Raw genomic sequence first — 23,070 nt, forward strand, 5'->3', positions numbered from 1 at the left:
CACTTACAGACTTGACAGAGCTAGAAGAAAAAAAGCTTTGAACTTCCAGTCACCCATTCTTCTAATGCCAAAACTGCAGGAGAATGTAAAATTTCATCTATTTCATCTTTGTGTTCCCAAACCCTATTAATTCTGTGACCAGAATTGGGTTCAGTTCTTTATTTTAGTTTTCAATGAGTCACAGACCAGGGCTGGATTAGAACTAGAATTTTTTCTTATTATTTTGCCAATTTCTTGAGAGACATAAGAAATGGAAAGTGGAGAAGAAGTAGATAGACCCCAGGAAGCTTGGGATCGAGGCCAAGAATCAGGGCAGGGATGCAGAGCTAGACTTGGGGTTGAAGGAGGGGACCCATACTGGCTCCTGTTTTGGTGAGGAACAGAAAGAACAGATCGATAGCAAGATAGATATGTATCTCACATATTAACATATAGATGTCAATTCATACATTTCTTTAAAAGCTAAATGATATTACGAGAAAGATCTTTGGTTGAGAGTGAAGCTTGATTATAGGCAATGTCCTGGATCAGAATAATGTGGGTGGTGGGTGTTTTTGAAGGACTAGGGGTAAAGGTAAAGAACAGGTTAGAGACAATGTCTTAAATTGCAAGGCAGGAATTCAGAAAGACAAGGCAAAATTTATTGGTCTTGCTCAGAGATTGAATACCAGAACAAGCAACTGAAAAAGCCAGAAAATCTCCTTCCATGAAAAACTTGAAAATGTGACACCCTTTCCTGAATGGTTTGGGTGTGCTCCTACCTAGAGACTTGGTACTTGACCAGATAACCCAGTGAAGTTCCTTTTAGGTCTACAAGTAAATAAAGGCAAGCCCTGGTTTAGCACATGGAATTCTTTTGGTAGATTACCCTTTTCCCATGCATTCATTATTTGGCTTTTTAGGGCCCCTTCACTCCATAAGACTATTAAGCATATTTTTAAAAAACACTTAAATCTTAATGCAAAACCTGGGGGAGGGGGTAAGGATGTCAAATACATGAGCAACACTCTAAAGAGATGATGTCTCTGCTGAAGGATTTGACCCCAGTAATCTAATTTGCTTTAAATTTGAAATGATCCTTCATTCTCTTATTATAAGGCTCCATGTCGTTGACTCATAAAGATTACAATTTCTTTTCTTCCAATCGTAATAAATCCAATTCAAGCACCCTCTTGACTTGAAATTCGTCACAACAACACGTAGAGGGCAACGCTCCTCTGATGTGCCTCTTGGGGAGGACATACTAGGCTCTTCTGCTGGAGAGAGATGATGCAAGATTGTAAAGTGAGTCTCTCTCCCTTCCTCTTTCTCTCCCCTACCCCCTGAACCTCAATATAATCTGTGAAAAGAATACTGTGTGTAAATTATAGCTGATTCCTCATTATCCTGCAGTAAAAAGGTTAGGCGAGCCAGAAAGCCAGACTGACTGCAGCCTCACATTTTATCTTTCCGCCTGGGAACAGTTCAGTTTCTCAAATCCATTTGAAAACACTTCAGCTCATTCCATCCAATCTAGGGATTTTAACCTTTTTCTTCCTTTCTTTTCCTTTTTTTTTTTTTTAACTGGCAGCTGAGAATTATAACTGACCAGCCTAAAGCCTGCATATCTGTCTATCTGTCTATTGATCAGTCATGGGTCTAGTGTCTTACAACAGAACTTGACTTTTGGATAACATTTGATATTGATTCAGAGCTAAATTGGATGGATCTTTGAAGGACCTGGTTGTACTATTGAGGGTTTTTTGAGTGCTAAATCATCATAATAATTACAGCACTTAGTATGAACTTAGTAATCATAAGGACTCTGGCGCCCAAAGATATAACTTTGCCAACCAGTAACTATCCTGATATAGATGGGAAACTTGAGCTCCAGACTACCACAATTTGTAACGTTAATTAATATGAACTGAAGGAAGCCAGCCTCTGTGGTAGGGCCTGAAGATGGAGAGCAAAGGACCAAGAAGGAATACTGGTGCTCTAGAAAAGATAATAGCTCTAACCCAGACAGCACAGTTAAGTCTACAGGCATAACTATTATTAACAGAGAAGACACATGTCAATGACAAACTTCTCTGTCATGAACATCATTACCAGACATAGAAATATATAGGTAGTAGAGGGATGTATACCAAGATACCAGACAACAAAGATTATGACCTAAGCAATATTAAACACTAACTAAAATATAAAATAGTAACTAAAATAACAAAGAATGTATCAGAAGACCTAAACTGTGCTGTCTCCCGGGGGCAAAGGGAAGGAAGGGGAAGAACCAGATTTAATGCTATGGGAGGACTGGGGGAAGAGAAGAGAAGAGATTTAAACTTACAGTGGTTCTCAACAGTGGCTATGCATCAGAAACATCTCAGGAGCTTTTAATACAACACTTTCCTTCTTAGAGAGTCTGAGTCAGGAGATCTGGGGTGGGGTACAGGAAAAGCTCCCTCCACCAGAGGTGGTGATGCATCTCCAGGATGGAGAACCACTGCACTAGACTATACATTTCATGAGGAAAAGAACAATGTCTTGTTCATTGTTGTATCTCCAGTGGCCAGCTTGGTGCCTGGCTCACAGTAGATGCACATAATGTTTACTTTTATGGCTGACCAAATGGCAGACTGACAAATGGAATGAATGAGTAAGCATTTATTAAGTGTCTACCAGGTTCACGCTCTGTTCTAGGAGCCTTATCTGCAGTATCTCCTATTATTCTAACTGTTCCCAAAGAGGGAGATGTTATTTCTATTTCAAAATTGGGGCACCTAAGACTCAGGAAGGCTAAGTAATTTGTCCAAGTTTATATACCAGACTGGAGGATGGAGCCTAATCTGTAGTCATGTAAGAAAGAAAGGGGAGAGGGCAGAGAGACTCTACTCTATAAAGAAGGAGTGTAGCGATGGCAATCTGGTTGAGTAGGGTTTGAAGATTTGGCCTGAAATTCTGTTTGAGGGCAACACATTGATTTTACCTATGTGTTTACTTGGGGAAATTGGTGGGGGGATGGGTAACAGGGATGCTGGGAACCCCCACTCCCACCCCATCCTACCGACTCCCCAGCAGGCCACTGGTCTGGAGGAAAGAGTTCGACAGCTCCCAGTTCATCCTTCTAATGTTTCAGGGAAACAGAAAAGATATCCCAGAGTTCTCTTAAATTCCCTCATTTCTCTCTATCTGCCAGCTAATGCCTGAAATTTGTGTTAATGAAGAAAAAGTTTTGGTTCCCATTATTAAGTATGAAAGACTTAAAATACAAATGTGATTGTATATTGAAACTCATTCACACGAAAGTCCGTCTACCAATAAGGATAAATGACTGATAGCAAGCACTTTCTTATTTTGAAAGGAAAGAGAGGAAAGAGAACACCTGACATTTGCCACTGAGGTGGAATGAGGGAATCTTCTTCATCTTTACAGATTTGCCTAGGATGAGCCTTATTTACATTCAACCGCGAAGGGACAAATAGAAGCTATGCTCTGAGGTATTTTTGTCATGGGCAACTGTGAATACACGCAGCTTTTCTTCAAATGATTTATGGAGGGTTTTTTGTTTGCTTTTAAAATGTGGAATAAAAGAGTTCCATTCCCTGAGGCTTCATTAACCGAGGTTCCACCAGCCCCAAAGCTGCCTGTAGAATCCGCAACGTGCCAGAATCACCCAAATAGGAATCTGGGCCTGGAAATCAAGAGGCTCGGCTCTGCCCCCAACAGGTTGGGGGTCCTTCAGCAAGTCCCTCACTCTTTTAGTGCCTTGGCTGCAGGACTAGGACATCAGCACTGGCATCTGTGTTCACGGAATATTTATCAGGTGTCAGACAGTGTGTAAAGCGCTTTTCCTGCATTATCTCAGCTAATCCTCACAACAACACCATGAAGTACACACTCATATTTCTCAATTTTAGAAATGAGTCTTAGAGAGCTTAATGTGGGTTGCCCAAAGCAGCACAGTTGGTAATTGAAAGATTGGGTATTTGAACTAAGGCCTGTCTGAACTTCGAGTCCACTGTCTTAGACACACTATGTTATAATGCTACTTCCTGGGGAGGTTATGAAGATAAAAAGAAATGATCTGAGTGAACATGCTTTGGACAGTTATATATACATGTTTACATATATTGTGATATACATATACATATTTATATACATATACATTATATATATGTATATTTATTTTTTGAATTTATTTATTATTTTTTTTGTGAGGAAGATCAGCCCTGAGCTAACATCCATGCCAATCTTCCTCTTTTTGCTGAGAAGACCGGCCCTAAGCTAACATCTATTTCCAATCCTCCTCCTTTTTTTCCCTTTTTCTCCCCAAAGCCCCAGTAGATAGTTGTATGTCATAGTTGCACATCCTCCTAGTTGCTGTATGTGGGCCGCGGCCTCAGCATGGCCACACAAGCAGTGTGTCGGTATGCACCCGGGATCTGAACCTGGTCCGCCATTAGCGAGCGCGCGCATTTAACCCCTAAGCCACGGGGCTGGCCCCTATATGTATATGTATATCTCCATTTAACACTGCCCCATGCAGCCCAGTTTGGTTATAATGTTATTTAGTTCTAAAATAGGTATATAAATCCATTTCTCGACACCAGTGGTTTTCAAAATGCGACACCCAAATCAGCATCAGCAGCATCTGGGAACTTGTTAGAAATGCAAATTCTCGAGCCCCACCCCAGACTACCGAATCAGAAACTCAGGAGGTGAGGCCCAGTAATCTGTGTTTTAACAAGCCCTCTTGACAATTCTGATGTACGTTTAAGATTGAGAGCCACTGAGTACTATTGAGCTAACATGGCAGAGGGTACATTCTCAGCCAATGACTATAAAGGCACCAGACTGCAATTTACTCATCCATTGGGGTCTCCGTTGGCCTACAGAGAAACCTATGGCTTGTCTTCTTGCCATTCATTTTGTATTCTGGTTTGGGCCCTTAACAACTAAGAAAAAATTGTGCGTGTAATAGTACTGAATTTACCTTGTGGAAAGAGAGGATGAGTATTATGCTGGATGTTACCACAAAGGCTTCACAGAGGATCGAGATGCATTAAAAGAAACAGAGAATTACAGATGGGTAGATGTTTTTTATATTATGGAGGGCATGATAAGCATCAGTGTATCTTGGGACAACTGACTAACATTTCTAGAAAGAGTAGCAGGAAAAAATTGGTTGAAGGCAGGTCATGATATTAGGGGATTTGAAGAGAACCGAAGAGCTGTTGCAGAGAACCATCTCCGTAAGAATGATGCCAAAGAGGGTACATGTATGTGTGTGCATGTGTGTGTGTACAGCCATATTATTTACCATATATTTAGCAATATAACATGGACTTCAGAATTAGACATACTTAGGTCCAAGTTCCTAACTGGTTTCTAACTGGTTCCACCTTTTACTAATGGTTACCTTGGGTAAACTACTTAATATTTCCAACCCACAGTTTCCTTTCTGTGGATAAGAATAGTATCTCTCTATTACAGTAGTACTGGCTTTGATACAGCACTTAGCATAAACCCTGGCGTGTATACATTGTGTTCAATAAATTATTGTTATTATTAATAGATAAAGTAGCAATATTATTTCCTTAAACTAGGAAGACTTCTTAGAAAAGGTGAGGTTTTAGTTGAGTCCCCAAGGAGAGAAGGGTAGGTACCTAATAGAATCCAGTAACAGGCCCCAGAAGTTTCTATCTTAGCTTGTTTGTGGCTGATTATTGTCTTCTTTGTGAGAGGACATGCTTTTTAATCATCTTTTTCTCCTAATCTGTGGATTGCTAAGCATGGCCCTTTCTCCCCAACCCTTCACAGAGTCTTTACCTGATTTACCTGAGTCTACATCTCTTTCTTCCTTTCAAAAGTTTCCTTTCTTGCATTTGGTTTTGTTTTGCTTCCACTCTTTGATCTCCAGCTTTGGTTGTCTCCAATCATTTGGTCGGTAGGGTTGAACTGTCTCCTAGTTTTTTTCTGCAGTCTTTGGGACGTTTTCAGCGGCATCTAGGTATGCTGGCTTCAGTAGAAGGCCACCCTTTGAAATGGTTTTTCCTTTTCCTGCGGGAAAAGCTAGGTGGATTCTACTCACAGCGCTTTGCTACTTGTGTGTTGCCCCTTCCACGCAGATGCTGTGGCTCACTTTGGCATCAAGCTAAACCTTATTATAGTACAAACCCTAGTGCATTGCATTGTATACTGTAGGTGCATACTGAATGCTTGTGAAATGGATAGGCCATGTAGAAGTTTACATTTTAATAGAAAAGAAAGAAGATGTAGAGAGGTCAGCCTCTGAAACTGCAAAATGATTTGCAAAGGAGGTGATACAGAGACAAGGGGTAAAGAAGCAGAAGGAAAGAGATGGAGGGCCCTTCCACTATTTCCTCTGATGCCACAGATGATGACCTGAAGTGGGGAATACTGTCTGAGAAGACAATGCTGCAGTCAGAAAACCTTTTTCCAGAGCTCATCCTACTAAAGGCCTCATGAGCAGTATACCTGTTGGGACTCGTTATTTGACAGCTGCCCACATGCGATCCCCCAGGGAAGGAGTGTTGCAACAGGGCACACCTCCCAGGCTGGGGAGGGAAGGCAACAGCTCTTCAGTCTTCTGCCAGTGGTGTCTGGGCAGCTGGCATCCCCACCCACCATGCTGTGTATTTACCCAGCTTCAAAGGCCAGGGCAGCCATCAAAGGGAGGAAGAGGAAACAGATGAAATTAACATCCCCCCTCCCCACCTCAGCCCTTCTTCTCTATTAGAAAGCCTCCTTTGCCAAAATGTTAACTAGCAGCACACACAGTCATCATCAGATATGTGTATTTGCAGCAGTAGCCAGGAGGAACTTTTCAATCTGGGGCCAAGATATGACCCCCCGAGGCAGGTGGCAGCTGAGCCATAAGGGCCTGTTTCATACTGGCTCTTAGGCCCAAATCACTGTCAGCTTCCACAGCGAGAAGGCAATGGTGTTTTGTTTTGTTTTGTTTGGCTTTAAACTAAGTCAGGATCTGAGCGTATGTGTTAGATTAGAATGGAACCTGTGGAGCAGACAAAAGGAAAGAAACCTACACATGTACATGTTGAAGCTGGTTACATTTCACATCAGGCTGGGTTATCCTAACCTGGCACAAGAATGACTGCCAATCAGTGAAAAAGAAAGATGCTGAGAAGATATGGTATCGTGAAGAGCATGAGCCTTTGAAGTCAGATAGATCTGTGCCAGTTACTTAACCTTTCCCAGCTGCGATTTTCTCATCCATATAATAATAATAACACTCAGTCGTTGAGAGAATTAAACGAGATGTCTTATATAGAGTAACTGGCTCATAGCGAACACTCAATAAACATTAGTGTCTGTATTAGTTTCTTGAGGCTGCTGTATCAATTCACTGCAAACTTGGTGGCTTCAAACAAGAGAAATTTATTCTCTCACAGTTCTAGAGGCCAAATGTCCGAAATCAGTGTCCCTGGGCCAAAATCAAGGTGTTGCCAGGGCTGCACTGCCTCTGGAAGCTCCAGGGAAGAATCTATTCCCTGCCTCTTCCAGCTTCTGGTCACTGCTGGCATTTCTTACTTTGTGGCAGCATCACTCCAATCTTCAAGGCAAGCATCTTGAAATCTCTCTCTGCTCTGTCTTCACATCACCTCCTCTGCATGTATGTCAAAGTTCCCTCTGCTTCCCTCTTATAAAGATAACTGTGACTGCATTTAGGGCCCACCTGGATAATCTCCCCATCTCAAAATCCTTACCAGAGTCACATTTGCAAAGATCACTTTTCCATATAAGGTGAAGGTTCCTTGTGGAGGGACATTTTGTATGTGGGATGCCGCCACCACAGCGTGGCTTGATGAATGGTGTGTATGTCCGTGCCCAGGGTCTGAACCCGTGAACCCTAGGCTGCTGAAGTGGAATGCGTGAACTTAACCACTACACAACTGGGCTGGCCCCTCTTTTAGGTTTTTGAATGGCAGGAATGAAGTAAGACAACGATAGAAAGGGAGAAAGTACCTTTTTATATGAAGTAAAATCATATGCAAATTTTGCATCCAGTTCTAATTTTTTTTTTCCAAGTTGGCAACTCAGAATAACAAGGCATCAATATTAGTAGGTATATCATTTGGATGTGTTACTGCACAAAGTGCACAACATGCTCGCCGTGAGACAAAAGCCAATCATCAAGAAGCGAGATGGTGGAAAAGAAGGGGCAATTTGTTACAGCTTGCTAGCAAGGGGGAAGATGGCTGACTAACGTCTCAAAGAACCATCTTACAAAACAAAGACTACAGGCCAGTTATATAGGGCTGGTCTCCGAGTGAGAGAGACATCTGGTCCCAGGGTTGGGGCATCCATCTGACTACCTGGTGGAGGCATCCGGTCTTAGTTCCTGGCAGTCTTTTGTTTTACTTGATATGCATTAGAGACTGGAGCAAAGCCCTATACCCTGATCTTTCAGTTGTCATTGATGTTGGCTATCAGCATAGACTCTCTGCCCGGGGGTCATCACATTCCTAAGAAACTCAAAAGAACAAAGTTATCAACTTATAGCAGCCAGGAGGGGCCACAAAGTCCAGAGTTGGTCAGAGGTCATCCAAAGTTACAATATGGTCTCTTCTCCTCTACAATGTGGCTTACCTTATGTCAACCCGGTACTGAGCCAGTATCAGATGTATAACTGTAGTCATGCTTTCACATAAGGGACATAAGCTGGTTCTTGAAGTAACTATATCTGTACAATGAGGAATCATTTAACAGGATTTTAATATATTTGCCTAGCTTTTTCTCTGTACATATTAGATACTGCTCATATACTGCCTTGAGCTATTAGTTAACTTTTCACAAATCTTGTCTCTTTAACTCGATTACAAATTCTTTGAGATAAGAGATCACATCTTGTACAGCTTTGTGTCTTAGTGCCAAACACAGTATATTGGTCAATAAATATTTGCTTGATTGATTAATTTTAAAATACTCAGGAAAGCAATTGTGAAGGAAGATGAAGGCAGGTCCATTCAACATTTGAGCTTCATGGATAGAGATATTAGAAAAAAATATCTTAAACCTTGAGGGAAATATTGATGCTTCTCTCTCTTGTTCCATACTTCTCAGCTCTGATTAAAATTTGTATACCTTTGTCAAAATGCATTTCAAACTAGCCGAAGAAAAATAGTAATAAAGCATTTGAATACAGATTCCATCTGTATTATTCCTTTTATCCAGTGAAGTAGTTTGACAATCTGGATCCCCTCAGCAAAAATTCAAATAATGTCCCCTTAACCTTTTTTAGGATCAAAATAAGCCTATTTCAAATTTTTCTGCCAGAAAGGCCTTTGTATAATATGCTTATCAGTGGAGAAAGAAAAGAGAGAGCTTCTACAAAAGACTACATTATGCATGTAAGGCAAACCAGCACATATCCTGGCACAGAGTTAGTGTTCTAAAATACTAATTTCCTCCTGTTCTCTCTTTTGCTTTTTCATCTTAATAAACAAACTTAATAGTCAACAGAATGAGCAACTAACCTTCAGAAAAATGATAATTCCTTCAAGAATAGAGGGTTTAACTGAAATGCAAAGTGTAAATGATATATTCTATCGGAGGTTAGAGACCTAAAAAGAAATCATGTAAATACTCTGAAATAAAAAGACAATTTATTAATGAGTAGGGGGCTATGGTAATAGTCTTCCTAATGTGACTTCTAGGTGTTCTGGCGTCCCTTCAGCGATTCTGAGTAGGGGGCTTTGTGAGAATGCTAGGAACAAGAGTGCTTAGCTGTCTTTAATGTTCAGTCTTTGTCTTTCCAGGGAGAAGGTGAGTTTTTTCTTTTCTTTTTCGAGTTTATTTGCAATGCCTTTCAGAGTAGAGGAGCAATCTTTTGAAAATGATGAGAATATGGAATTGGCCATTGTAACCTGATTCAGCAAACCAATTCCATTTGGGTGATTTTTAGCCTGCCCCTGAGAAACAGAAATGGGGAGGTTGGAGTCTCCCCAGACCCCAGATAATTGAGTGGAGCTTGTGGTGTGTACTGCATGTTTGTGCATTAGCTGCAGCCCTCTTGCCCTCTGCAAAACAGATCTCTTTTCTCAATTATTCAAAATAAATAAATCAATGATATAGTTAAAAAAGAAGAAGAAAACACTAGAAATAATCTCCTCTTCGTTTCCATATGGAAAACACTGTCTAAACTTCAGTGATTTTAAAGACAATTTTAGTGAGGGGAGAAAGCCCATCTGCATGGCTCGGCAAATTAATTTTAAACATTTGAAGATAAAAAGGCTGAATTCCTAGGAGCTAGCTTTAAAAGTCACATTCCATGGCAATCTGAGGTATTCACTGACTAGGGGCTCCTCTGTTTATTCCAAATACCCCTTTATCATTGGTTTCGAAAGAATCCGGCTCTCTGTAAAGCACTGCCAATTGGGAAAAGAATCAGATAATGAAGAAGTGATGCTACCACGATGACACGCCTTTAGGTCCTCAATAGGATTTCTTCTAAATCAAAAGACCTTTTTACTAGTGCATTTGATGGAGGAGGGGGAAAGGAAGGAGGAGGGCTTTTTCTTTTTTCTTTTTCATCTTCATAACAAAACACATATTGAGTAAAAGCCCCTGGATGAGCCACAGTGCAAACCCAGAGGGTGAAAGAGATAATTTTGTAAATTGTAAATCAGAAATTCTATTTGCAGGAGATGCTGAACATATGTAATTTACCAGCATAACATTGTTATCCTGAATACAAGTGTGATGGATGCCTTGTAAGTTTGAAAAGAGGGGACAGAGTAATTTAAATTCCAAGTATGATGTTTCTAGGTTCTCTGGAATTTTAGCCTCCTCAGGAGATCCTTTAGGAGCAGAACATAGACCCCTTGGCATTACCTGAAGATGGAAGGCTGGACAAATGACCTGGGAGCCTCCCTTGGGCTTGTTTCATGCTCACACAGGAATGGAATCAGATGAAGTGAGTTGGTGACATCTGATATTAAGACGATCATGCTTTACAAAGTGCCTCTTTAGGAGACTAACATGCCAGAGACCTGACCAATTTAGGACTGCTAACCTTTCCTAAGTGTGAATTAACTTCATGTGATTTTCTCCTCCTTTGCATCAGCAAGCAAAATGTACTCCTCAGGTTGGCTGTACGAACTGAGAAGCCAGGTAATTGACTCTGGTGGGAGGACATGAGTGGATGGCATAGCAGAATAGGATCAATTCAAAGTCCCATGGAGTAGCTCTCCAAGAAGAGTAGTAGGCTCTAGGGTCCTGATCCTCGATTTCTCTTTCTGGTCCTAGTGTGTTAAGCAGCAGCTGTATACTTCCCCACTGGCAATGCTATTTCTGGGCCAAAGCTGACACAGACAAGAGGAACACTTTAGATGAAAGATAAACAACAATTATTAGAAATCATAAGGGCTTTTTTTTTTGTAATTGAAGTCACGAACTGTGCTAATTGCCTCTGAAACTATATGCTATTTACTGCATTTTATTAACTGCAGTGTGGGAGAGTATGCCCGTTCTGTATATTGGCATCTTGTAGATACATTGAGATTTTTGCATAAATGTGTTATTCATCACAGACCAAACCACATAAATAAAATATATAGAGAGATATTAGTACTGTAACGAAAGTCTTAGAGAAATAGCTTAGTAAGTGACAATGCTGTCAATGAACATGAAAGACTGAAATTAAGCATTGCTTTTCTTCAAAACACGATCTTTAAACAAACCAAACTTCAGTTCTCCACAGTCTGGGAATACGTAAAAGAAGATATTCAAAGCACCACGTGGGGTTCCTGCTGGCTCATAGAAGGGTATCCTTGGAGAGCTGAAATAACTTTTAAAAAAGAAAAAAAAACCTACCTAAATCTGCAAAAGAGTCAGATGATTATTCCTCTTCTGGAACCTTTTTGACAAACCCCTACATTTTCAAAGACTTACATGGGATTCAGCCAGCCATTGACTTTAATGTGAGCTGCATTCCTAAACTACATGAAGTCCTTTGGAAATTTAGGGTTTGGTGTTTGCTATAAGTCAGAAAACGGTTTGATTTAAGTTGATAGAGTTTAAAGAATGAATAAACATGGGCACTGCGGTGCAAAAATACAAAATCTCTAAGTAGCCTGCTAATCATGCAGGGATAACCAGAAAGAAGAAATAAAAGTAGAATATCCAATTCAAAATGCAGTGAAGGGATTTGAGTGTCATTTGAAACCGTAAGGACAAACATGAAAACTTGGACAGGGCCATCATAAGACCCCAAAGATGGGCTTTTGAAACCATTCTCCTAAAACCTTTTCCTGTTTGGGACTGCAAGATAGATGATCAAGACAATTTCTATTCAGAACTTGTCCTGTTTACAACCCATATTACAAAAAGTTATATTACCATTGTCATCTTTTAGCAGCGTGAGTGATACAATCTCATATTCATAATATGGCTATTTTATATTTGCAGCTTTATGAAAATCTATAGATATCAATATCTATTTTTAATGGATCTTGCTGAAATCCTGCTGTCTGGGAAGTCGTGCTGTACTGCTGTGGAATTATCACAAAGCTAGATCTGACAATTATGATATCATATCAGGAAAATATGACTTTTAAAGGGTGGGAAAAACTTTTGCAGCATCATGACCAATCATATTTTAGTTTGGAAATAAAAACTAAGGTCTGTATGTGATAATTAGTCGAGTTACCTCAGTTGCAACAATCCCTCTATCCCACCCAAGGCTGTCTGTCAGTGTCAACGAAATTGAATGTCAAATTGAAAAACTCTAAAGCTATTTCTTCCATATGAGAAAATCACTAGCAAATCACATCTTCCTGCCCTACTGGCAAGATAAGCAAAATTAGCACATATCTCTCTCCTTGTTTTGTCAAACTTTAATCAAACTGTTTACACCAAGTGTGAGGCTGGTCACATCCTGGACCTCAGCTTTTTATCTCTAATGTCAACTCTTGATAATTTTTCTGAAATGTATTTATTTGACTTCCTTGTAGCAATTGACATGGTTAATCACTGCCTCTTCCTTGTTTTGCTCTTTTTGTTGTTTCCCTATCCTCATGTCCCTCCTTCTCAAGGTCCATCCACTCCTTAAATAGTTAGTATTCATCATAGTGGCACTCCTGGCTTATTTTTAAAAAGTCCTTCACTAGACTCTCTCTAGGTGACCATCCTTCGCCCCCACCCCCGCCCAAGTGCATAGCTTCAACTTCCTTCCACCTGCATGCTCTTGACTTCCAGCTCGGTCACTTTCCTGAGTTCTAGATCAGTATTTCAAGTGATTTATTGCCTGGCTGAATATTTCATAGACACGCCAAAGCCAACTTGTCCCAAAGTGAAATCATCGTCTTCTTCCCACTGCCCATCCCTCAAACAAACAGTAAACAATCAAATGGACCTGTTCCATACCCCTGTACCTGTCTTGGGTGAATGGTACCAACATCTACTCAAATTCTGAAAATACAAATCTAAGATTCATTTAAAGACTATTCTGCCATAATATCACTACCATAATCTTTCTAGAATGTAAATCTGACCATGACATTCTACTAGTTCAATGAGTTCCCATTAACCTATAATTAACAATCAAAAACTTCTTAGCATGTCACTCAAGGCATTCCCCAGTCCCTGTATATTTTTCCCAGCTTCTTCTCTTGTCACTTGTCCTCTGGCAACCTGTGATCCAGCCATTCTATTTGTCATTTCCCAAATATATACCAGGCTCTCCTAAGCTTTTGGGCTTTATAAATGGACCTCCCCTCTAGTCACAGCTTCCCTCCCCCTTAATAGTATCCCTGTCTACCCTGTGGAGTCTTGTTCAACTTCCAAGACTCAGCTCATGGTCATTCTCCCGTGTGAATTTTTCTCTGTTACACAGACATTCACACTTGCCCTTTGGGTATAGTTAGGTGTCTCCCTTTTCTGTTCACACAGAGCTGTGTGCACATATTATAACAATATTTATCACATATAATAATTGTGGTGTACATCTGTCTTCCCTACTATACTCTGAGTTCCTTGACAGTAGATACAGTTTCTCATTCATCTTTTTATTCCTAAAATTTAACAGTGACTGTTCTATGGGGGTGCTCTATAAATTTTTTTCTTTTTTTGAATATGTATTTGGATCTGACACATATACCTGGATGTAATTCTAGATATCTGAAAGAAACAAACTATGACTAGAGTTTCCATGGAAAATTTCCTTTCTGTGGGCATTGGGGCTGCTCTATGACCCAGTTTATGTGTCGTTTTCTGCAACCTGTGTCAATTCTTCCCTTTCCTTCAAATTGATATTCAGCTCTTGATATTCAAGAGTTTACTGTCAACTCTATGATTCTCAAAAAATAAACCTGTGAGTAAAGTGTTTAATTACTCATTTAGGAATATGGATTCAGCTGGCTTTACATTTCATAAAGATTCACAGACTGATGCCCCCAAAGATGAGCTGCTTGGCCTTAATCTAAGTATAGATGAGCTGTCTACTAGATAGACCAAGAGTCTATCCAGTCCAATATTCTAACATACTGCTGACTTACTTTAATTTAGGGAGGGCTTTCTATAAAAAGCTGACATTTATTATAATTTTAATACACCTTTTGACAATGGAAGTTGAGGCTTAGGGATTATTTCAGTCTGCTCAGGCTGCTATAACAAAATACCATAGACTGGGTGGCTTAAATAACAGATATTTATTTTCTCACAGTTTTGTAGGCTAGAAGTCCAAGATCAGGGTGCCAGCACGGTTGGGTTCTGGTGAGGGTTGTCTTCCTGGCTTGCAGATGGCTGCCTTCTTGCTATGTGCTCACATGGCCTTTCTTCAGTGCCTGTATATGAAGAGAGAGAGCTCTGGTGTCTCTTCCTGGGGTGTTAATCTCATCATAGGGGCCCCACCATCATGAGGTCATCTAAACCTAATTACGTCCCAAAGGTCCCACCTCCAAATATTATCACATTAGGGGTTAGGGCCTCAACATATGAATTCTGGGGGGGGACAAAAACATTCAGTCCATAAACTGATTAAACCACTTTCCAATGGGTACTCAAATAATCCAGTAGCAGGGCACATGCTGACTTCAAATATTGTTTTCTTTTCCCTAATAATTTGTCTTTATTGCTTTTTATACATAGGTACTCCAATAACTAGCATTTTAAAATGCAAAATGTTACAGTTCTCATTGATTATCTCTGATGTATTCCCTAAAACATGAATCACCCTTTAATGCTTATTTTTCATATATGTTTATCCCTATTTCTCAACTGTTTTAGTGAAGGCAAACAATATAGGGTCTCTCTCCCTCTCGCTCTTTACAGTTTTCTGAGGGAAAAAAAAAAAGGAACTGGGCTCTTGGTGCTTCTGGCAATTTTATTCTAACACAAGTACCACCCAGATTGTAATTCTGATAAGTATTTCAGCTCTTTCTTGAAAAATTAAATTCACAAAACAATTGATTATCAGTTATAAATGGCAAAAACACCATCTGGTTTTCAAAATTGGTTACATCCATGCAGCAAGGGGAAAAATGTTGGAATTTGTAGTTGGCGAGGAGTTCTAGTCCACGAAGCAGAAAATGACAAGCTTTACTATGAGAAAGCCAGAGTAGTCATAACTTGTATTTAGCGGCTGCGGGAATTTGATACGTTCCTCACATGTTCCATATGTTAAATCGCTTGGCGAGATCTTCAGCGTGAAAGAGCTGAGGGTGGGAGAGGAGTGTGGCTAGTGGATAGGGTAGCAACAGCTTAATCCTAAATTTTCAGCTCCGGTTCTTTCCATGTAGACCCAGTGCTACAGATGTCCCATGACCTGGGAAATGGGATGTGCAAGTTCCTTAAACTTATGGCAGAGGTGGCCTTTTCTGGTGGAAATTTCTAAAGCTATTTGCATTTCTCTGGTGAGGTAAGTCATACAGCATTAGCATTTCCTACAGAAATGTCCCATGTTGTTCTTTGCCAACTGGAAATTTGAGTAGGTGTTCATTTGATGTGCCAAGAGAATGGAGATGAAAACACTCCACATCTTCCAATGTCCCCATACTGTGTTCCTAGTGTGGGAGGATTGGGGCCTGACTAGATTCTCTTGGAGATTCAGCCTCATGAGGAATGCTTTTCCTTAGGAGTACAATGCAATCCTGTTATTTAAAAAAATGTTTCTGAGTTGCCGGCATATTTTCACCTTATGTTAAAAATGTAGCTATCCTATGTTTATTATTCATGCATTGTAATGTGAAATTTATTCATTCACTTAACAAATATTTATTGAGGCACAGTATAGCATAGTAGTTAATTGCATAAGCTCTGTCTGCACCTTAGAAACTTTGACCTTGGGGAAATGACTTAATCTTTCTAACTATGTTTAAAAAATATAAAATAGGAGATAAAAATAGTATGTACTGTGGGGATTGTTCCAAAGGTTAAATGAGATTATACATGCAAAATACTTAATAAAAACACAATAAATGCAAAAGTAGTAATGATAATAATAGCAAATATTAATATTATTATGCACAAGCTCTGTGCTAGGGTGCTGGAGTTCCTGGCTAAGACCTTACTTTATAGTTTACACATCACTTTCAGCATACATAACTGTATTTTTTATCCTGATTTTGGTGGGACTCTGCTTTGCATTTGGTCTGATCCAGGTAGCTTTACTTCCAGAGGTGATAAGAATAGGTAAGACTTTGCATACTGGACAGTATCCCAGTGACCACGTGGTGATGGTCTCCTGCCTCATGCAGTGCTATTTGCCTGCTGGAGCTTTCCCGACTCCTGGAGGACTGCCTGCAGTTCATGCATGGGGCCTGTAATTACAGAGCAGAATATCCAGGGCTGCGAAGACAGGGCAGTCTTGAAATTAGTTTATGCATAATGGATAATAGGAGGCCGTTTTTAAGCGTAACTCATTTGGTGGGTTGGCAGATCTTGACTTCCTTTTTGATATGTAACATTTATTTATTTATTATTTTTTTAGCGAGATGAGGACAGAGGGCCTGGCAAGTCATTTGGTGCAGCTCTTTCGGACTATAGCTCAGACTTAGCAATTTACATTCAGTAATCTCTTGGTCATTTAGCCATAGATAATTTGTCATGGTTTGTTTTAGCTGTTGTGATATTGATATTTATTATGCAAATTGTATTTCCTACATCTTATTGTTCTGCATTCTATGAATACTTAAATTATTATAAACCTTTACACTTAATATGGCTCGTCCTTCAATTTGATGCTTGAGCAACAGAGGGTCAGAGCGCACACGATCTTCTAGAGGGGAAGAAAATAAGTAATTAAAAAGCAGACAAACAAGAGAGCCGGCTGCCTGGTTGAAAAGGCGGCAAAGGCAATTTCGGGGAGGGAGAGTGAGTCCGGAGAAGCAAGTGGCTTCAGCAAGGAGAGCCTCTCCCAGAGACACGGGAAGCTCTGAGCACCTGTTGGTCCCCAGACGCCTTAGGAGGGACTGGGGGCGTAGAGGAGGGGGGAGTGGGTTTGAGCCCTGAAAGAGGAAGATGGTAGACCCTATCGTCACACCTCCCGCCTCCACCCTCCACTCTGAAACCTTGACAAAAAAGATTTTTTGTGTAATGTGTGTAATCGTAAATACATAATATTACATATGTCATATATATTAAATACATACATATATTAAAGCCAGGAAGGAGACCTTCAGAAAGCTGGGAAGTCTGAGTCGACCCTCCTCGATTTACCTTTCCTGAGGATCTACCGCAAAGACACCGACTCGAAAATGCCAGAGCCCGACTCGGGCTCCTTTCTCCCAACTATGCCCAAGTCTACCGCTAGGCTGTTGAGCGGGCTCTCCCGCTCCGCCGGACGTGCAAAGCACGCATGCACTTCTCCCAGATTGTTTTGTCAATCCGGGGACCTGCATTCTCACTCCCCACTCTCGAACAGCCCCCGTTTCCCAAAGATCTATTCCTTCTGTGCAAGGTGAGTGACGGAAATTTGCAACGTCTGGTTTCCAGGCCAGATGCACTCGGTTTACCGGTCAGGGGAGCCTCCTAGGGAGATTCTCCAGCCGTTGGTCTGATATAGCGATTGCTATAAACATTCCTAATAAAGGTGTACAGGAAGCTAGACCCGACCCCTGGAGCCCAAGCCCCCAAACGTCAGGCACCCAGAAGAACACTTTTTCCTTGATCCCGGGGAAGCAAAAGTGAATTTTAACACAAACATATTTGCATACGCCCCTCCCCTTGGCCCCGCCCCTAGGTGGCGCGGGCGCGCCGCCTAACGCCAGCGCCAGGGGGCGGGGTGGGGGAGGGAGCGAGTCCTCCGAGAGCCCGGTTGGGCTCGCGGCTCTGCGATTGGTCGGTCCAAACTCCGCCTCCACTGCATGTCATTAGCATCTTATTAGCTGCCTGCTCCGGCTCGAGAGGAAGCCGCTGCCGCCAGTCTGAGGCAGGTGCCCGAAATGGCGAGTGCTGTGCTGCCGAGCGGGTCCCAGTGTGCGGTGGCGGCGGCGGTGGCGGCGGCGGCGGCGCCTTCCGGGCTCCGGCTCCGGCTTCTGCTGTTGCTCCTCTCCGCCGCGGCACTGATCCCCACAGGTAGGTGTGGGCACCGTCCGGTTGGCCCCCTAAATCTCCTAATGCACCCCAGTAGCCGTAGCCATGGAGGGGGGAAACGTTTCCATGACAACCTTCCCCCACTGCCTAAATCCGAAGCGGAGAGAGTGTGGAGAGGAAACTCAGAGCTGAGATGGAAGGGGCTGAGGGGATCGGTGATCCCCCTTCTCCCTTGCCCAGCTGGGTGTGAATTACAGCCCTTAGGGATGGCTGCACCCACACCTTTTCTCCCCGGCTTGGCGCGGTGTGCGGAGTGGAGTGAGAATGAGGGGCCCGGGGCTAGAGAATATGGGGGAAGGGAATGAATCGAAGGCACCCCCCAAACCTTCCGGACCCTCCCGAACTCGCTGTTGTCCCCGTAACTTGCAGGTCCTCCCGTCTCCCAGGGCTGCCCATTCGCCCCCACCTCTCCAGTGGGCCCCCCGGTTCTCCATTCCTGAAGCCTCCCGATGGCTGAATAGAGCCGCCTCCAGCGTGAGTCCTCACTGGTCCACAGGACATCCCCAGACTTGTCTGACCGCTCCAGGTCTCCCCGCGCTCTGCCTGTCTCCCCTCGTCCCCGGAACTGCGCGCCCCTCGTGTCTCCCTCCAGCCGGCTCGCGGCCCCTTCGCCCCCTCCGCCCGGCTGCGGGTCTCCTTGGCCCGGCTCCAGGCAGGGAAAGTTCCCGGGGCCCGGCCCCGCGGGGGGGCGGTTGCTGTCGCCGCCTCTGCGGGAAGGAACCGGGAGCCTGCAGCCCGCGTGCCCCACGGCGTCCTCCGCGGCGAGTGGGGACACCGGATTTCCAGGCTGCCTGTCCTTTTCGGCAGTCCGGGGGTGGTGGAGGGAGCGTTCGCGGCCTCTGCGGCCAGGCGAGCACCCTGTGGGCCTCCGGGCGCCCCCTGTGTGCAGAAGTGTCTTGGGAATTTGCCCAGGGGCGGCTCTGCACGCTCGGCGCCTTCCCTGAAGACGCTGAGCACTCGGCAGGAGCACGATGTGTGGCTGCCCGTGTGCTGGGCGCGTTGGCGCGGTCGGGAAAGAAGAGGGCAGTGTTTGCTTTTGTTAACAAAAGGGAGCTGGAGCTCTTCCCCAGCGGAGAGGCCGGCCGTGCTGCACCCTGCCTCCCTTTCCCGCCACCGCCGCGTTTGGCCGCCGCGCAGCGTCCCCGCGCCCCCGGCCGCCTGCTGCAGGCTCGGGGAGGGGAGCCGGGACCGAGAGGCACGGGGCTGCGAGGGGACGGGGAGGTGCAGGAGGGGATGCAGCAGGGCTCGGCGCCTGCAAAGCCCCTCCTTGCAGCTCAGGAGCTGCAGGACCCGCCAGCAACAAGTGGCGGAGGACACCGAGAACTCAGCCCCCACCTGCTGAGCCCCCGGCCCGGGCGGGCGCAGCGCTGAGGCCACCGTGCCGCTCCCGGGGCTCCTCTCCGCTTGGGCTGTGCCTTTTGTTTACACGCTAGAGGACACACAGTTACGTAAACACCGCAGGAGACACGCTGTAGGAAATGGGGATGTCTGGGGTGCTATCTTTGGATTTGGGGGACGCCGGGTTGGGTGCTTCCCCCCAAAACAGGCTTGCAAGGGAGCTCGGCTTGGGGAACCTATTGGGGATGTGCAGGGTTGGGAAATCTGGCAGCAGCTTCGGTTCCAGAGCTGATTCCATGCCACTATCTGTCTCCGGGTGTTGTTTATGTGTTTTTCCTCTGTGAATTCTTAATTTATGAGTTACGAGATAATTGGGTTCAGCCGATGCCGCTGTGGTTACAACTTCATTTCGGGTGATGTCTCTGACTGGATGGGTTCAATAAAATGTGCCTGAAAGAGATCCCTCGTGCTGCTGCATTGTAAAAAGCGCCAGTGTCAGTTAAACGTGAGCGCGAGTAAAAAGGCTCGGTAACTGGCGCATAATAGAGGCAACAATAGACTTGTATTGGCTGCAAAAAAAAAAAAAGAGAGGGGAAAGCGCTGGTCGGGGATATTGCCTTTCGACTAAAAATGGGAGCCGTGCAATGCCGCTTGGCAGCAGAGTAGGATTAGGTTATACCTCCTCCGTCGAGCCTGCTCATTGAAGGCACTGGGTAGTATCAGCACTACTGTATTTGTAACTGTCTCGCGGTAAGAAGTTGCCTTCCCAGCGAGGGATATATGCTGACTTAGAAAGGAGCGGTCTGGAACTCAACCATGCGTGTCAAAGCTACAAGAAAATTCTGTTGCCAGTTACCATGGAAGCAGCTTCTTGCTCTTGTGTACATCCCTGTTTGTACTCTGGTTATCAGATCGTGTTCAAATTAGGAAGTAATTGGGTTTGATTTGTAGTGAGGGGTTGGAGATGACTTTCTTTAAATCTTTTTTTCTTTTAATGCCTTTGTGTGTGTGTGTGATGAGTGTGAGCAGGGGTCTTGGCCTAGCCCCGGGTCCTAGACTCAGAGAGTAAATTTCAGGTGGGCACCGGGGGACTTTTCTTCCTTAGTCCTTTTAGTTTAAGCTTTGTCAGAAGCCTCCACTTCCCACTTCCAGGGTTAGAGAAACCTGTTGGTGCTGCCTTCTGACTTCATTAGGCTTGTTTTCATTTTCATCTTTGCTGGGATAGTGATCTAGGGCCATTGTGCAGTGGGTCCTGGTTGTGTCTTTCCTGTAGCTGAATCCATCCATCCACTGGAGAAAATCTCCCATCCCTCCTGTGGTGTTTGGATGACATGGATGTTAATGAGATACAACTAAAATGGGGTTGTCTAAGCTCACTCCTCAGTGTATATCATGCCTGTTCTGTTTAGGTGGATGCATGATGTTGTTTTTGAGCCTGAGTGAGCCAGTGGTGGATCACCCTTCTCAGCATTGGAGAGGATGGCTGATGGGTGGGGGTTTGTGGTGGTGAGGGGAAGCCCTGGGGCTGAGGTTTCCGGGGCTGAGGTTTGCTCGTTGGGGCTTGTATACCGGGGATAGGGACTTTACAAAAGTGCCGCCCTGCTGTTGTTGCCTTTCCCTGCATCAAATTGAATAGCTGCGGGAGGGACTTGCACTTGTCTGTGATAGCTTGGATAAAATATCCCTCATTAATGCCACTTTATATTTACAGTGTGTCACTGGAGACGCACAAGGCTTCATTTAGTGACTTGTGTGACGAGACAAGCTTGCATTATTTGCCTGGGACATTTTGGAGGAACAAGAGACCCATTGAGCAATCTTTTGAAATGAACAAATACGGAAAAAGGGGGGAATAAAGGAGCAGGCAGTTCTCCGGAACAAAGAGCTTTATTCATATGGATGTTGTACATGCTTTATCCAGTTTTCCCCAATGGCCCTCCTGGTAAAGGGGAGTGGGACAGGGAAGAAGCCAACAGGCAGGACACTTTCGCTTCTTCTCTCACTTCCTGACTTCGTATTCTTATCTGAGTTGGTCCTGGACTCTCTGATGCTCATCTCGATCCACTCCCTCTAAAACCCCAGAAGGTAACGGATTCCTGGGTCTGAAAGGGAGATTTTGAAATCCTTTCTCCCAGCTCTGAATTTCAGCAGAAGAAATTGCTAGCTACCTGTTGAGATTGATGGTCATTGGAGGATATATTGGTTGAAGGGAAAGAGATGTCACTTTTCTATGACATGTGTCAAGAAGTGGTTGATAGCGAATGTCAGATTGGTAAGATATCTTGCAATTATAATATTAGCCTTAGTACTTATTTTTAAAGAAATGCTGTGAAAACTAAAATCCAAAATTTTCATTATTATTAATGGTACTCTTGGAGTTTTTAGTGACTTTTGCCCACACTTGGTATATTTTAGCCTCATACATAAGTGAATTTTTACTGTTCCTTGGCCTATATTGCTAAATGATTTTCAGGCTTTAAAAATTGATAATATTCCTGTGAATATAAACTGTCTCATTCTCTGGGTTTCTATATGTGACATTTTAATGCTTAATCGGCCACTTAGAATTTACATTTTAAAAATGGTTTTGTGTGTGTGTAATAAAAGGCCTATTTTTATGTGGGGAAATCTCTTAAATTGGGCCAAATTAATTGATGCTATGATTTGAATGGAAATTTACCAGCATACGAAGAAAATTTATAAGAAATAAATCCAAAGGATTCAAATGCTGTATCTTTTTCTTGAGAAGAATACTATTGACCATTATGCTGGGCATTTTTAACTGAAAATTCAGCACAGAAAGGAGAAATCACACAGCGACATCTGTTGCAGAATTGAAAATTTGCTCCTTTGAGTTGGAAGCAATTAGTCCCATATAAGCACCTAATGGTATCAGTTAGTGGTGTGTGTGTGTGTACTCATACAAATATAGATATATATTCACTTATATATACACATATATGCACATATACAGAAACTCACCCAATACAATATTCATATTTCCATTTTAGAATATTTATGAGAAAATGTGACCTTTTAGCACCAAAGCTCCTTTTCTTAATATTACCTGTTGCAGAATTAGAGATTCTTGTAATCATGGAATTTTTGAAAGGGGAAGCATATTAGAAATCATCTCGTGAAATCCTATTATTTTGCAGTGAGGCAGCCAAAGCCCAG

At 43.0% G+C, this 23,070-nt stretch overlaps 1 protein-coding gene across 4 annotated transcripts in view; it reads left to right on the plus strand.

Moving 5' to 3' along the window:
* Positions 1 to 18,385: 18,385 nt before the first annotated feature.
* CADM1 (cell adhesion molecule 1) overlaps positions 18,386 to 23,070 on the plus strand; it is a 317,399-nt gene continuing 312,714 nt past the window's right edge. For all 4 annotated transcript variants that reach the window (XM_058545174.1, XM_058545177.1, XM_058545178.1 and 1 more), the window contains exon 1: positions 18,386 to 18,537. In XM_058545174.1, coding sequence (XP_058401157.1) covers positions 18,405 to 18,537 — 133 coding nt within the window. In that variant the 5' untranslated portion in view covers positions 18,386 to 18,404. The remainder of the gene's footprint in view (positions 18,538 to 23,070) is intronic.

Source organism: Diceros bicornis, chromosome 7 (genome assembly GCF_020826845.1).
Source record: "Diceros bicornis minor isolate mBicDic1 chromosome 7, mDicBic1.mat.cur, whole genome shotgun sequence".
NCBI classification, from domain to species: Eukaryota; Metazoa; Chordata; class Mammalia; order Perissodactyla; family Rhinocerotidae; genus Diceros; species Diceros bicornis.